This window comes from Ceraceosorus guamensis (genome assembly GCF_003144195.1).
Source record: "Ceraceosorus guamensis strain MCA 4658 unplaced genomic scaffold IE81scaffold_139, whole genome shotgun sequence".
In the NCBI taxonomy this organism is placed as follows: Eukaryota; Fungi; Basidiomycota; class Exobasidiomycetes; order Ceraceosorales; family Ceraceosoraceae; genus Ceraceosorus; species Ceraceosorus guamensis.
Window position 1 is genome coordinate 1 of NW_020290134.1, and position 12,646 is coordinate 12,646.

Sequence of the window (12,646 nt, forward strand, 5' to 3'; positions counted from 1 at the left end):
GGGGGGGGGGGGGGGGGCGTTGCAGAGTCCGAGCTGAGCTTGGCTTGGCTCACTTGCCACTCTACATGCTGTCCGTACTCACCCCTCTTTACATCCTTGCTGTAGTGCCTCGTCTGCACCACCAGCTGGGCCAGTCCCAAGCCTCTTCTAGTCCTCGCATCCTCCAACGATGCCTCTGCGCCTTGCGGTGTCTCGTCGTTGCGATGTGCCGCGCCGAGCACGGATTGATTGGGCAGCGCGATGGATCTCGCCTTGAAATCTGTCCTCGTCGCGTTGCTGCCCACCTTTTTCACCCCCACTTTTGCCTTTTTGCGCGTGAAATCTCCTTGTCCGGAAAGGGAAGAGGCGATGGCGCTGACATTGGTCTTGGCCGTCTTTTTGGACTTGGAAGGTGCCATGACTGGACTTTTCGGCGTGCAGAGACGCGTGCGGTGTTGTAGGCAGGAGTCTACGCTGACCCGCACTGTTGATCAATGACGACTGAACTTCAGACTTTGGAATCACGACTCGCGACCAATTAGGCGTGTGGCGAGGCGACGAGAGGCGAGGATGAAGCTTGGTGGGTGTTGATCCTGATTGATCTCCCAATTTTGCCCAACGGTTGGTCGTGAGTCTAACGCTTGCGAATACTTTTGACTTCAGGGGGATTCTTGAGCGAGATTCAAAACAACATTCGTGATTCACGATCGTGATTTTTGACTTTGCATTCGTGATTCTTGCCGCTTGAAATTTAAAATTCTGATTTCACGTGATGAGTGGAGGGACGCGAAGATCTGCAGGCGCAGGCACGCACGGCAGTCAAGAGTCACGCACGTCAAGTTGTGAGCTGCAATTATTGAATCAGGTATCAAATTCGAATTGTGAATCGTTGATTCAACTCTGATGGCATGACTCGATCACATTCTTGATTCACGACTTCAAATTGTTGATTCACCATCGATCTTGCTCATTCGCAAGTTCGCAAGTTCGTCGAGTCATCTCTGAGCATTCGCAACAGAACAGTCTGATTTCAATCTCTGTCTTGCTGTTGCCATACTTTGGCTCGCATCAACCCTGCCTTTGACTCGAGGTCACCCTCGAGCACAGCACAGCAATTTGTCTGTTGCAACCTAAGCTAGACTCTCCCATACCTTCTACCTCACCACCACCAACCTTGCATCCTCTCTGTATCTCTCTTCCCTGGCCTGCCTACTCGCTTTCCTCGTCATGCTCTATCTTCTCGACTACGGAGCAGGCAGTTAGTGATCACAGTCGTGGCCCTGATGGCCTCATCTCGTCGCTGCTTACCTACACCTGCACTCCCTCCTGCCTGCTCATCGCAGATGTTCGTAGCTTGGCCAACTCGATTCGCAAGTTGGGCCACGACTTTAAGTGGGTCACTTCTCCAAATGACTTGCAAAGCGACAATGTCACCGTCAGTCTTTCTCCACCTCGCGCATACACCCGAGCCCGAAATCGCATTCTAACGCGCATGTTCAATGCCACCTCTTGCCAAAACAAATCCCACAGGCCTTGCTGTTTCCCGGCGTTGGCGCATTCGGGCCTGCCATCGAGTCATTGTCAAAGTCAGGCTACCTGACCGCACTGCACGACTACATTCGATCAGGCAAGCCGTACATGGGCATTTGCATTGGCATGCAGGTCCTCTTCCAGTCCTCTGACGAAGCTCCGGGCGTTCAGGGTCTCGGCGTCGTGCCCGGCAAGGTGCAGCGCTTCGATGAAAGGGATCGCGGCAAGAGCGTACCTCACATGGGCTGGAATCGAGCAAACACAGTCGTCGATGCATCCTTCGCTTCGCAATTTGGTCTTTCGGACGAGCAAGCGCACCCACAGCACTTTTACTTTGTCCACAGCTACAGGGCTGCCGTTGTTCCTGACCAGCACGAACGGTGGGCTCTCACCACTACGCAGTACGGCACGGAACTATTTCTCTCCTCGATCGCCAACGAAAACGTTTTTGCCACTCAATTCCACCCAGAGAAGAGCGGCAGGGCGGGCTTGGAGGTGCTCAAAGCTTGGCTCGATCGTGCAGCGGGCTCAAGCACCAGTTTGAGCCCGCCGCAAAGAGGCGTGCTTCCCAAGCCACTTTCTCAAGCCGTCCAACCGGCTCAGAAGGATGGCTTGACGAAGCGTGTCGTGGCTTGTCTGGATGTGCGAAGCAACGACCAAGGCGATCTGGTGGTGACGAAAGGCGAATCTTACGATGTGCGCGAGCAGTCGACGAGTACGGATGCCGGAGGAAGGGCGGTCCGAAATCTTGGCAAGCCAGTCGCGTTGTCGGAGAGGTACTACCAGGAAGGAGCAGATGAAGTGTGCTTCCTCAACATCACCTCATTCCGGTCGGCCGCACTCCGCGATCAGCCCATGTTGGCAGTCGTCGAGGCTGCTGCTGCATGCGTGTTTGTTCCTCTCACTGTGGGCGGGGGCATCAAAGACACCGTCGATCCCGACGGCACCAAACGTTCAGCCAAGGAGGTAGCTGATGCGTACTTTAGAGCTGGGGCCGACAAGGTCAGCATTGGCAGCGAGGCCGTCCATGCCGTCCTGGACCTTATTTCGGAATCTCAAACATTAGGAAGTGCTGAGCATGAAGCGCGAGATCCTGGCAATGCGCCTGCAGAAGCATTAAAAGGCACGACTGGCATCGAAAACATCTCTAAAGCGTACGGTGCACAAGCTGTGGTGGTCTCGATCGATCCCAAGCGAGTGTACGTTTCGGAGCAAGAAGTGAATGGACACGCACACGAGCGTAGCATCGTCAGCGGGCTCGCAGGTACGGCGGACGAGGGCAAGTGTTGGTGGTATCAGTGTACGGTATCCGGAGGTAGAGAAGCAAAGGACTTGGATGTGGTACAATTGGCGCGCGGTGTGGTGCGGCTAGGGGCTGGAGAATTGTTGATCAACAGCATAGATATGGATGGACAAGGCAACGGCTTCGACAGGCAATTGATAGACTTGGTCAGATCGAGCGTCAACGTCCCTGTCGTCGCCAGCTCAGGAGCAGGATCCGCAAAACACTTTCAGGACGTCTTCGAGCCAATGGTCTTGCGCAGCAAGGCCTCGGAGCCAGCGACGCCCAGCCCTTCATCTGTCGAAGCTGCTCTGGCCGCTGGCATCTTCCATCGCAAGGAAGTCTCGATCCAGGAAGTCAAGGAATACCTCGCCAAAAACGGCTTCGAGGTGAGGATAGAAGACACCCAAGAAGGTGCAGGTGCTCTAGTGAGCCAGGCTACCGAGGATACCGGTCACGTTGCTATCGCGTGAATCGTCCAAGAATCGCGCAGCGGCTCCAGCGCTTTGCGCACAATATCAATCATCAGAGGTCACCTGAGGTTAGCTATAATGAGATTCCTCAAGCTGTACCGATGCCGGTAGCGAGCGCAGGCACTTAAGTGGGCAGCGCATGTGTGAAAGGGATTGCGTACAACGATTCGGCAGCGGTCAGTGCAAAATAGGGAGCGGGCAGGTAGAAGAGGGGGCTGGGGCAACAAGTGTGACTCGCGGGAGTATCGAGCAAATGCTCCAAGGTAGGTCGGAGTCGTTTGCAATGAAGAAAAGTTGAAACAATGCGAAGCGTCGAAAGATTGTTGGAGTACGCAAGATCGGGCTGCCTGATATCGCTTGTAGTGAAGGCAGAGCGTGCAAGGGAGCATGTGACTCAACGACGCTCAGCCATCTCTGGGTTGCGTTCAGAGTCGGTCAACGAGCTTTGAATAGTCTCGTGAATCAGAGGGTATGTTGTGCGGTATGCGTCGGTGCCGAAGATGAAGTCCAGGTGCTCATAGCCTTCCAGTTCGACGGCGTGCACGATGTCAACGTTGCGCTCGAACTTTTCCAGACGAGCGAAAAGAGGCCTGGCGAGCACGAGCATGTCGAGGGAGCCACCGATGACGGTGTGACGAGGGAAGGTGCGAGGGAACCATGGCTCCTGGACACGAGGGTCGAAGATGCACCCACGGTGGCTGAAAGATGCCATGTACCAATAGAGCAGCTCTGATGAAGTGGGCATGGGAAGGGAGCGGAAGATCTTGGGCTTGTGGCGTCTAGCCCACATGGTGTCGCTGAAGCCGAAGAGGAAGTGGAAGACGACGTAGCCGAGGTGGCCGAACCAGAATGCGGGCAGGTACTTTTGGAAGAGACCGATCGCGGGAATGAACTCGCGAATGCCGAAGACGAAAGACCACCACTTTCTGGACCTGAACTGGCGCATCAAGCTGAAGGGGAACTTTCGGAGGACCGGACCGGCGTAAACGGAGGGGCCGATGGCGGTAAAGCTGCTCAACTTGTTGCCCAGTTCCGGACAGATGCCCGGCGAAAGAGCGAGGTACATCGAACCACTGCCCTGCGAGTGACCGACGTACGCAACACGAGGAGAGCCAGTGGCACCCGAGATGAACTCGACGACATCGCGGAGGTCGAGAGCAAGTTCCTTGAGACCCCAAGCCCAGTAGCGAGGGTCCCAGTCATTGTACTCTGTGTGGCCGGCGTTGAAGTTCGCACGAATGTTGGTGACCCAGACATCGTATCCCTGGTCCACCAACCAGAACGCCATGGAACGCTCCTCGCAAAGGAAAAAGTGCGAAGAGTTGCAAAGAATACCGTGCTGCAGGATGACGGGGTGGCCGGGGGGACCGGCGCGGCGAGGGTCTGAAATGCGATGAGCTTTGAGAATCCATCCTCCTTCGGTGACAATGTCGTGCTCGTCGCATCTGTAGCCCCAGAACTCGGAGTAGTACTGCGGTCGACCGGAAAGGCGCTCGCCAGTGATTCGGCGCTCGTATTCCCTGTCGGTGCCGACATGGGGGCGGCGTTTCTTGAAAGGGTTCAGATAGTGAGCAAAGGCAGCGACGAGGACGAGACCGAGAGCGCCGATCGTGAGGCCGAATGATACGGTCTGACGAAATTGTACACGCAGCTTGCCAATCTTGCCGATGGAAGGGTAACGCTGCGCAGCAAGAGATTCGGTGTCAGCATGACGCCAAGCACATCTTGCAGCAGTGTCGCTGCAGACGTCAGAGGAAGACTCATGCTCACAGCAACGACGTGGGGAAACCAGACGATCTCGAGATCGCCATCGGCCTGGGCTGCCTCCGGGAACTCTGGGTCGAAGAAAGCGCCATTGTCGGTGCCGGAGGCTTGGTGCTGACCCTCCTCGGGAGCAGCAGTGTGCTGATACTCCACGTCGAAGTGGTGACCTCTACCTCCAGGTCGCTGCTGAGCCACACCACTCTCGTGCTCGACATCACCGCCATCGGAGAAGGGGTTGTTGTCTCCTTGTCCGTGAGACTGCCCGGCGTTGTCTGTGGGCGAAGGGGTGCGGTTGCGCCTCGAGTAGTCGATAAAGTCGGCCATGTTGAGGCAGCGAGGTGGGTGCGACCTCAACGCCTTTGCAAGTCGGGACGAATAAAGAAAAGGGCGAAGGAGGGAAAGTAGAGATGGAGGAGGCGGAGGGGTGTTTGTAAAAGGAGGGGGGGTGAAGAAGAAGGGAAGGATAGAGAGCGGGGTAAAGTGCGAGGTTTAGCAAAAGGCGTGGCGGGAAGAGAGGGATGAGAGGGATTTGCGATGCGTCTGAAAGGGCCCCCCACCCACGCTCGGTTGACGGATGCGCGCGTGTGGGGGATACGTGAATCACGCATCACGAATGCGTGCGCGGCTGCTGATGGTAAGACGAGGGGGTCTGGGCTAGAAGGCGGGGAAACATGCAGAAGAGGCTGTCAGTCCGCTCTTGCTGCATGCATGCATGCATGCATGGTGAAGCGTGAAATGTGAGTGTTGCACTGCGACTCACTATCCTCGCTCGTGACTGTCCGATTACCTTTGCCAGCTTATTCGTGGTCTTGGGGACTGCGCCCTTGCAAGGAGTCCGAGTGCAATTCGTGATTGGCGATGAGGCACAACAGCTGAGCCGAACGCGAATCGGGGGGGCAGCATGAGAAGCGGCGGAGGCAAAAGAAGCATGCATGATGAGCGACCTCTATGGAGGCTAGAGGCTCAAGCTCCAGGCGAGTCAACAGCCGTTCGGCTGCAGAACAAGACCCCATGCAATCAAAATGCAATTTGAATGGTGAATACGTGAATGCGAATGCAGAGAACAAGTCAAAAGTGCCGCGATGGCAGACCAGCTGCAGTCGTGAGTCACAGTCACAGTCCCAGTGCCGACAAAGCGACGCGCGCGTGACGCCATGAACGGTGCATATGCGCCCCGCACAAAGTGTATGCACCTCTATGCATCTCTGCGCGAAAATTCCCTTCTCCTCGTTTTGTGCGCTGCTGTGGAAGTGCGAGCCACGAGTTCAGTCACAACACTCAAAGATTTGTACTGCGACTCTTGATTCAGGCCAAGTGGGCGAATTCGATCGAGGGACAGCAGCTAGTCAGAAGAGGCACGAGTCAAGTGCTGTGAATCGCAGAGTCATCAGCTGCACGAGCAAAGGCTCGGCACGACTCTTGACTCAGATTCAAAAAGCTGTTCATCGACAGACTTTATAGGCACACGACTTGACTCTGCTCTCCGCAACAACCGCCAGCCGTCCAGGACACGCGGCTTCAAGGGTAGAGGGGGAGAGAGGGAGTAGTTGTGCGATCCTCAAGGGACCATTTCTAATGTGAGTCACGAGTGTGAATGGATGTACGTATATCAAAAGTCCGGCGGGACATCCTCGCCTGCCTGTTTCAGCTGATGAGTCTTGATTTGTGCTGTTGCTGAGGCGCGGATGGAGTCGTTAGTCGTGAGTCAAGAGTGAATTTTGAATCACGAGTAGCCGCGATCTTGAGTCACGTGAGCAGAAGTCTCGCTCGACACTCAAACTCAAAACTCTTGACTTTGACTTCTGTCAAGAATCGTGAATCTTGACTCAAGAATCAAGAATCGAGAATCAAAAAATCATTCAAATTGAAGTCCACCGCGACATGTCTCTTAGCAAGTGGCGCTTCTCATTCCCTCACGTAGCGCGGGTGCATGCTGCATAGCTACGCAACGCCGGATGCTGGACGGCACAATCAAGACATACTTATAACTACTATTGGTTAATACCTACCTTTGAATGTGATTTGAAGCTGCAATCACAATCAACGTGGCTTGATCGGCCGCCGCACTGACTGCTGACTCACACTTGAGCGACGAAGAGGGAACGGCGGCCGTGTGGTCATCTCGCCATGATCTGTTTTCGAGACTACTCACGACTATGCCTCGTCCCATCGACTTGTCCACGATTCAGTCACTCGGAGGCTTGATTGCTTGGTCGCGCTTAGGTACACTGGCACTGCATGTTGCACCACCAGCACGCATGTGGAACGTTTGACTACCAAGATTCGTGAGTTCAGACTTGACTGATGGTCATTGACTGATCACCTACTCGCGTGCCGCGGCGACCCTCAATTCGGCTGAGCGCGGCACAGGTATTCAAGTCATCAGAAGACGTTGACTTCGAGTGGAGAAATGATGCCACATAAGGACTGCCCGAATGTCAAGTCAGCAGTCACGAGCGTCAGTAAGATCAGCTTGCGTCCGTCTACCGTACTTCATTGACCGAATCACTACTGCTGACGACCGGGTCTCGACTCGAGACTTCAACTCACTCACCCGAATGACTCTTGACTCTTGACTCTTGACTTTTGACTCTTGACTCTTGACTTGTACTCTCTCTTGACCCTTGACTCAGACTCTTGACTCGTCATTTAATATTCACGCGATTGTTGTAAACCAGTTACCCCGCGAGTGGGTCTGAGTCAAGAGTCTGATGCAAGACCTGCGCAGGTGGTCTCCGCTCCGCGAGCGACGCGCAGGACTGTGCGCGGCCCAGTCCGCACAAGCACCTAGCCAAGCGTGCAGCCAACGTAGCGCCGCACACACATTCACATGTTGATTCTTGATTCTTGATTCACATTCTTGATTCCTGGTTATGATTCGATGATTAGCTACTCGCGTTCACGATCCACGAGGCGACTGAGCGCTCGGGTATGTGTCAGTAGTCTAGTGCTATTCTCATCTGGACTTCACGCACTCACCTAGTCAATCCTTCTGGCCACCTTGCATTCCATCGACGTGTCCCAGACAGCCCAGTCAGACTTGCCAACTCACTCCTGCGCCCCTCGCAATAAGCTGTGCTGATCCGCAAAAGAGTACCAAAACGGTGTATGCCCATCGTCCACATCTTTCTCGCCTTGCTGGAGAGGCCGTGAAGCCAGCATGACTGCCATCCTGACAATCACCCCGAGCAAACGGCGGGCTGACGAGACGGGCATGGACGCTACCATCCAAGCCCCTGCGCTCCTTGCTTCGGCATCCATTATCCGCTTACCTCCAGAGGTGAGTCTAAGTGTCGTCTTTTGGAGCTCAAAAGGTGCATAATTTCATCGGTCAGGCTGATCCTTGATCCTTCCGCTGCTTGGCTCAGCTGCTGGACCTCATCCTGGTCAGCCTTGACGCGCATTCTCTGCTGGCTCTGCATTTGACGTGCAAGCGCTTCCAGAGCCACGTTGCATCTGCAGCGCATCTCTGGAAGCTGCTTTACGACTCGAGGTGGGATACGCCCGATGGTGAGCGCACATTGCTCTACCCCTACATCGGTCATCCCTTGGAGACCGCCGTCGCAGAGGCTTCATTGCACCATGACGATGCGCCATCTCGCGCAAAGAACAAAGGCAAGGCAAAGGCTAGAGCCTTATGCGAGCAAGGCGATGTCAGGCCCGCTATTTCCATACAGAAGAGCCTTCGCTCGCATTTGCGGCACGAGTTCAGACCGGACGAGCAAGCCAAGCGATTTGCGCGTGCTGCAACGCTGGTGCGAATGGGAGCAGAATGCGAACTCATCATGGTGCGTTTCGCTTCGCTAGCCAAGTCGTGGTTTCGAGCACCTTTGTCTGCAGTCTTACACTTTCAACCTTGGGTCATCGACTTTGTTGGGTTCCACGTCCGCTCAGCTCGCCAACCAGGCCGACGTGTGTCGCACGCTGCTTGCTGCTCTGCACTCACGCACCTTGAGGTGCAATCGCGCCAACGGCATTTTGCCACCCAGTCGCGCCTCCCAAACCCTCACCAGACTCTTCGACGACACGCCTGCTGGGCGCAGAGCGTTTGCCGTCTGGATATATCCTCGGGCTGCTTGTGCTCAGGTCGCCGAATGGCAGCGACAGCAACACAACACGGGCATCGCTGGACAGCGTGGCCACGTCATGCAAGAATCGATTCTGGACGGCCAATTCAGCAGCGCTAGCACAGCAGAGCCGCTCTTCAAGAAGAACTACAAGGCCAACGCCTCGTCAAACGGGGCACGTTCCACCGCGGCCTTTCGAGGCGGCGATCGCCGTTCGGCTCGCCTTCGGCATGCCAGTACGCCCCAACACTTGAGGTACATCTTCGAAAAGGCTACGAATCTGGGAGGCGCCTATAAACGCGCTTTGCCCACTTCGCTGGAAGAGATCCCTCCTGTGGACGAGGAGCTCGCAGCCGAATTGCATTGTCACTACGGCCCGCGAGAGATGCTCGACGACGTCTTCGCCCAAAGTCTGGCGCACAAGCTGCCTAACCGTGGAGATTCGCACCCACGTATGAATCGCAAAGGGACACTGCGGAGCGTGCACAGGCGCAGTGAGGCTCAGTGCAAGCTTATGCGCGCGATTGGAAGCAGCATAGAGCACACCCCAGGAGCTTTCGTGGACCCGGGATCCAGCTCAGAGCTCGAAGATGAGGAAGCTGACCTGATCTCGGATCCTCGACTGTGGTATCCCGCCAATACTCTCACTGGACACGCAGCGAGCCTTGGCAGCACACAAGGACCACCTGGCGACGTTCTTCTGCGCGCTGCGGCCAAAAGAATCGTTTATGGTGCGTCGCATTGTTTCTTGCAACGTCATAGAAGCTGGTCTGAGAGGCGTTACGCTGACCGCCCTGCAAATAGATACCGCTCGGTGGGGAACTGCGAACGGCTGGGTAAGCGCTCAAATGGCAATGGACGCAAAGCATTGGCTACCCGAGTACTCACAGACTACCAGATCGTCTCCCAGGGTCCCTTCCATGCCTTCGATCAATCAGGTGACGCAGAGGATAATTTGCCGGCCAATCTCAGGCATCTCGACCCTCTTCTCTGCGAGACGGAAAGAAACGAATCACGCTCGCGGATCCACAAGGGAGAAGATTCCACCACATCCCCCAACCTCCCCTCTTCTCTCGCAGAAATTCCACACTACAAGTATGACCCTCAGCTCTCGCCCTCCGCGAATGATGTCATGCGCCGTTTCCACATCGCGACGTGCTGCGCACCAAGTTGGGTGGAATCACAGCTACCATCCTTTCTTGCCAGCCTTACAACAGTCAAGGAAAGACTGTCATGCAATCCTGACGCATCATACGGGTGGCTGCAAGATCATCTATCTCGGTACATGCAATCCGAGCCTGCAGAACACGTGTTCCGACCTCCCGATGTCGTTCTCTTGCAACGCTACCTTTTTGGCGAGACCGCTGCGACCGGGCGCAAACGAAGCAGCTTCAACCTCACATCGAGTGTTGCACCAGAGAGCGACGTGGAAGAGGGGGCGGAAATTTCGCCTGCGACATCGACTGATGCCTCAGGCAACGATGAGCATAACCTGGGCGATTCGAGCTCCGAGCTGGACTCTGACGGCATCATCGAAGTCATCAGCCTTGACTCCAGCCAAGGCAGTCCTTTCCCCCTAGACCAGCCTGAAGACCACATCGCCGGCGCAGCACAAGCCGATGACGGCGTGCTCTTCTTGTCCGAAGATGAAAGCGACGAAGACTTCACTTCAGAGACGTCGGATTATGAAGGCCTCTTCTCGTTGATGGAAGGGGATGAATTTGGGAGTGACTCAGTGGAATTTCGTTTGAGGTTGCTCATAGGGCAAGCACAAGGCGGTCTTGCAAGAAGAGAAATGCGCAATGCAAAGCTACGCAGATTGCTACATCCCATTCCCCATAGAAAGACCGTCAATTGGCTTGCACTCGAAGCGATACAGACTGTGGTGCGTACAACATTGGATCTGCTCCTTCCCCTGACTTCTCGCTCAGTGTTTACGTGTTGTGTTTTTACAGATGCGATGTAACATTCTGCACGCTCGGCAAGTGCATCACTGGGGAGCCGCTTTTGCATCAGCAACTGCCGGTCCGCGTTCTCTCAACCCACAGCTTGGTGCCCCGTCGCATGATGACTTTGTGGACCCTGAGCACGCCAAGAACAGGACTTCACACCTCCTTTTACCTCCCTGGGGATGGGCACACTCGCGAGGCGAGAAACTGCAGCCTCAAAATCTTGAGTCTCCTGACTCGCACGACTGGGCTCACATCGAAGGTGAGAAGCCGATGGACGTCTCGCTGCCCTCCCTTTCGCTCATCGCCTACGCCTCCGAACCCGTCTTGCAGGTGTTTGGATCGGAACGTGAGTGCAGAAAGTGACACGTGACCACATGACCCCGAGACGCAGGTATGCGAGGTCTGCGCTGATCAGTTTTCTATGCAGCTATGCATTCCTAGACTTCAGCGATTGGCTAGCGTACAATGGCCTCGTCGCTGCGCAGCGAGGACACACGGCAGGCCCTCATGATCATCAACAGTACAGCAACCCCCCTAAGCTGACCCACGTGCACGAAGCGGTAGGGTGAGTGGCCATCCCTCGTACCTCCCACCACTCACCTCGCTCACTGATCCACACTCCAAACACGCGCCGCCAGAGACTTTTTGGAGCTTCGATTGAGGCTACTCAGTGCCGCCGAGAAGAGCACCAGAGCAGACTTGGTGGATGTCAGCAGCGAGCATCAAGATCCCGACTATCCCCCTCTGCACTTCGAAGGTGCCACTTACCATTACACGCTCGAAGAAGAGGACGGCGACGTGAGCGGAGGAGCTACTAGAAGAGGGCGAGTCCACGGCGTCGCTCGCCCAGTATTTGCGACTTCGGGTGACGAGTCCATTGGACAAAGGAGAGCAATTGCTGCCATTCATATGACCTTTACCCATAGCTACGACGGCGAGGAGTGAGTCAAGCCCTGACATCACTGGAACACCCCTGGCACTACAGCTTACTTGCGTTTGTGCTTTAGGAGGTGGAAACTCGAGGGCGTTCAGGCCGGACCTCCTGGTTCCCGCGCCGCCGTGTATGGAATTTGGACCGACGCAAACAGGGGAGCTATTCAAGAAGTGCTTCGACGTAAGTCGACACGTGTAGAGACAGTGCGCAGATCGCTCTCGACTTGCGCTGAATGCCCGCACCTTTCAGCGACCGATCCATGCGGACCCTGGACCTACTGGCGCGTTGATGAGCGGAAATGGAAAGGTGAATTAGAACCGTGGTTACGCCTTTGAAGCCTTCTGACGCGAACTACGCCCCTCACTCAGACGTGCTTGAAGAATTGCAGCAACGTAAACACGCTCCATCTGAGGCGTCATGAGTGTGATCTGGCCTCCAGCCGCCTTACCGCTGAGGAACACCGGCGTACTCAACGCTACACGTCACGCAGTTCACGTCCAAATTTCCCCGGTCCTTGGCATCACGCTTTGTCAGGTCCCTAGCAGGAAGGTTGTAAAGATTTCGAATGTCTTGTAGCAGACTGCGACCGCACGCTTAGTAATCATGTATTTGTTCTTCTTAGCGCCGGCACCCAAAGGGCTGTTCATCGACCGCATCGCTGGCGT

The 12,646-nt window shown here is 55.4% G+C and overlaps 4 protein-coding genes across 4 annotated transcripts; 2 read left to right on the forward strand and 2 right to left on the reverse strand.

Moving 5' to 3' along the window:
- Positions 1-82: 82 nt before the first annotated feature.
- IE81DRAFT_332533 (hypothetical protein) lies at positions 83-398 on the reverse strand (the record flags this gene model as incomplete). The annotated part of the gene is made up of 1 exon (XM_025515318.1): positions 83-398. A coding segment is annotated over one exon (316 nt), but the record flags the coding sequence as incomplete, so codon positions are not given.
- Positions 399-886: 488 nt separating this feature from the next.
- On the forward strand, positions 887-3,576 carry IE81DRAFT_326808 (hypothetical protein). Its single transcript, XM_025514919.1, has 3 exons — positions 887-1,237; positions 1,323-1,414; positions 1,510-3,576. Exons 1-3 carry the CDS (start codon positions 1,207-1,209, stop codon positions 3,262-3,264), a joined length of 1,878 nt encoding a protein of 625 aa, XP_025366319.1. The 5' UTR covers positions 887-1,206; the 3' UTR covers positions 3,265-3,576.
- IE81DRAFT_43220 (alpha/beta-hydrolase) lies at positions 3,462-5,457 on the reverse strand. The gene is made up of 2 exons (XM_025517341.1): positions 5,035-5,457; positions 3,462-4,945 (listed from the first exon to the last, which is right to left on the reverse strand). Exons 1-2 carry the CDS (start codon positions 5,350-5,352, stop codon positions 3,659-3,661), a joined length of 1,605 nt encoding a protein of 534 aa, XP_025366320.1. The 5' UTR covers positions 5,353-5,457; the 3' UTR covers positions 3,462-3,658.
- A 2,440-nt stretch (positions 5,458-7,897) lies between these two features.
- Positions 7,898-12,587, forward strand: IE81DRAFT_326810 (hypothetical protein). Its single transcript, XM_025514920.1, has 12 exons — positions 7,898-8,308; positions 8,397-8,816; positions 8,923-9,826; positions 9,900-9,931; positions 10,006-10,980; positions 11,051-11,306; positions 11,378-11,393; positions 11,475-11,612; positions 11,686-11,988; positions 12,055-12,161; positions 12,231-12,287; positions 12,350-12,587. Exons 1-12 carry the CDS (start codon positions 8,189-8,191, stop codon positions 12,400-12,402), a joined length of 3,381 nt encoding a protein of 1,126 aa, XP_025366321.1. The 5' UTR covers positions 7,898-8,188; the 3' UTR covers positions 12,403-12,587.
- Positions 12,588-12,646: the final 59 nt, after the last annotated feature.

Excerpts from the sequence above, each read along its gene's own strand:
- IE81DRAFT_326808 (XM_025514919.1), top strand. The coding sequence starts at position 1,207 with ATGCTCTATCTTCTCGACTACGGAGCAGGCA. Across the intron at positions 1,238-1,322 it reads TCTCGACTACGGAGCAGGCA|ATGTTCGTAGCTTGGCCAAC; the intron begins GTTAGTGATCAC and ends TGCTCATCGCAG. Across the intron at positions 1,415-1,509 it reads TGCAAAGCGACAATGTCACC|GCCTTGCTGTTTCCCGGCGT; the intron begins GTCAGTCTTTCT and ends CAAATCCCACAG.
- IE81DRAFT_43220 (XM_025517341.1), bottom strand. The coding sequence starts at position 5,352 with ATGGCCGACTTTATCGACTACTCGAGGCGCAACCGCACCCCTTCGCCC. Across the intron at positions 4,946-5,034 it reads GGTTTCCCCACGTCGTTGCT|CGTTACCCTTCCATCGGCAA; the intron begins GTGAGCATGAGT and ends CTTGCTGCGCAG.
- IE81DRAFT_326810 (XM_025514920.1), top strand. The coding sequence starts at position 8,189 with ATGACTGCCATCCTGACAATCACCCCGAGCAAACGGCGGGCTGACGAG. Across the intron at positions 8,309-8,396 it reads TTATCCGCTTACCTCCAGAG|CTGCTGGACCTCATCCTGGT; the intron begins GTGAGTCTAAGT and ends TGCTTGGCTCAG. Across the intron at positions 10,981-11,050 it reads TCGAAGCGATACAGACTGTG|ATGCGATGTAACATTCTGCA; the intron begins GTGCGTACAACA and ends GTGTTTTTACAG.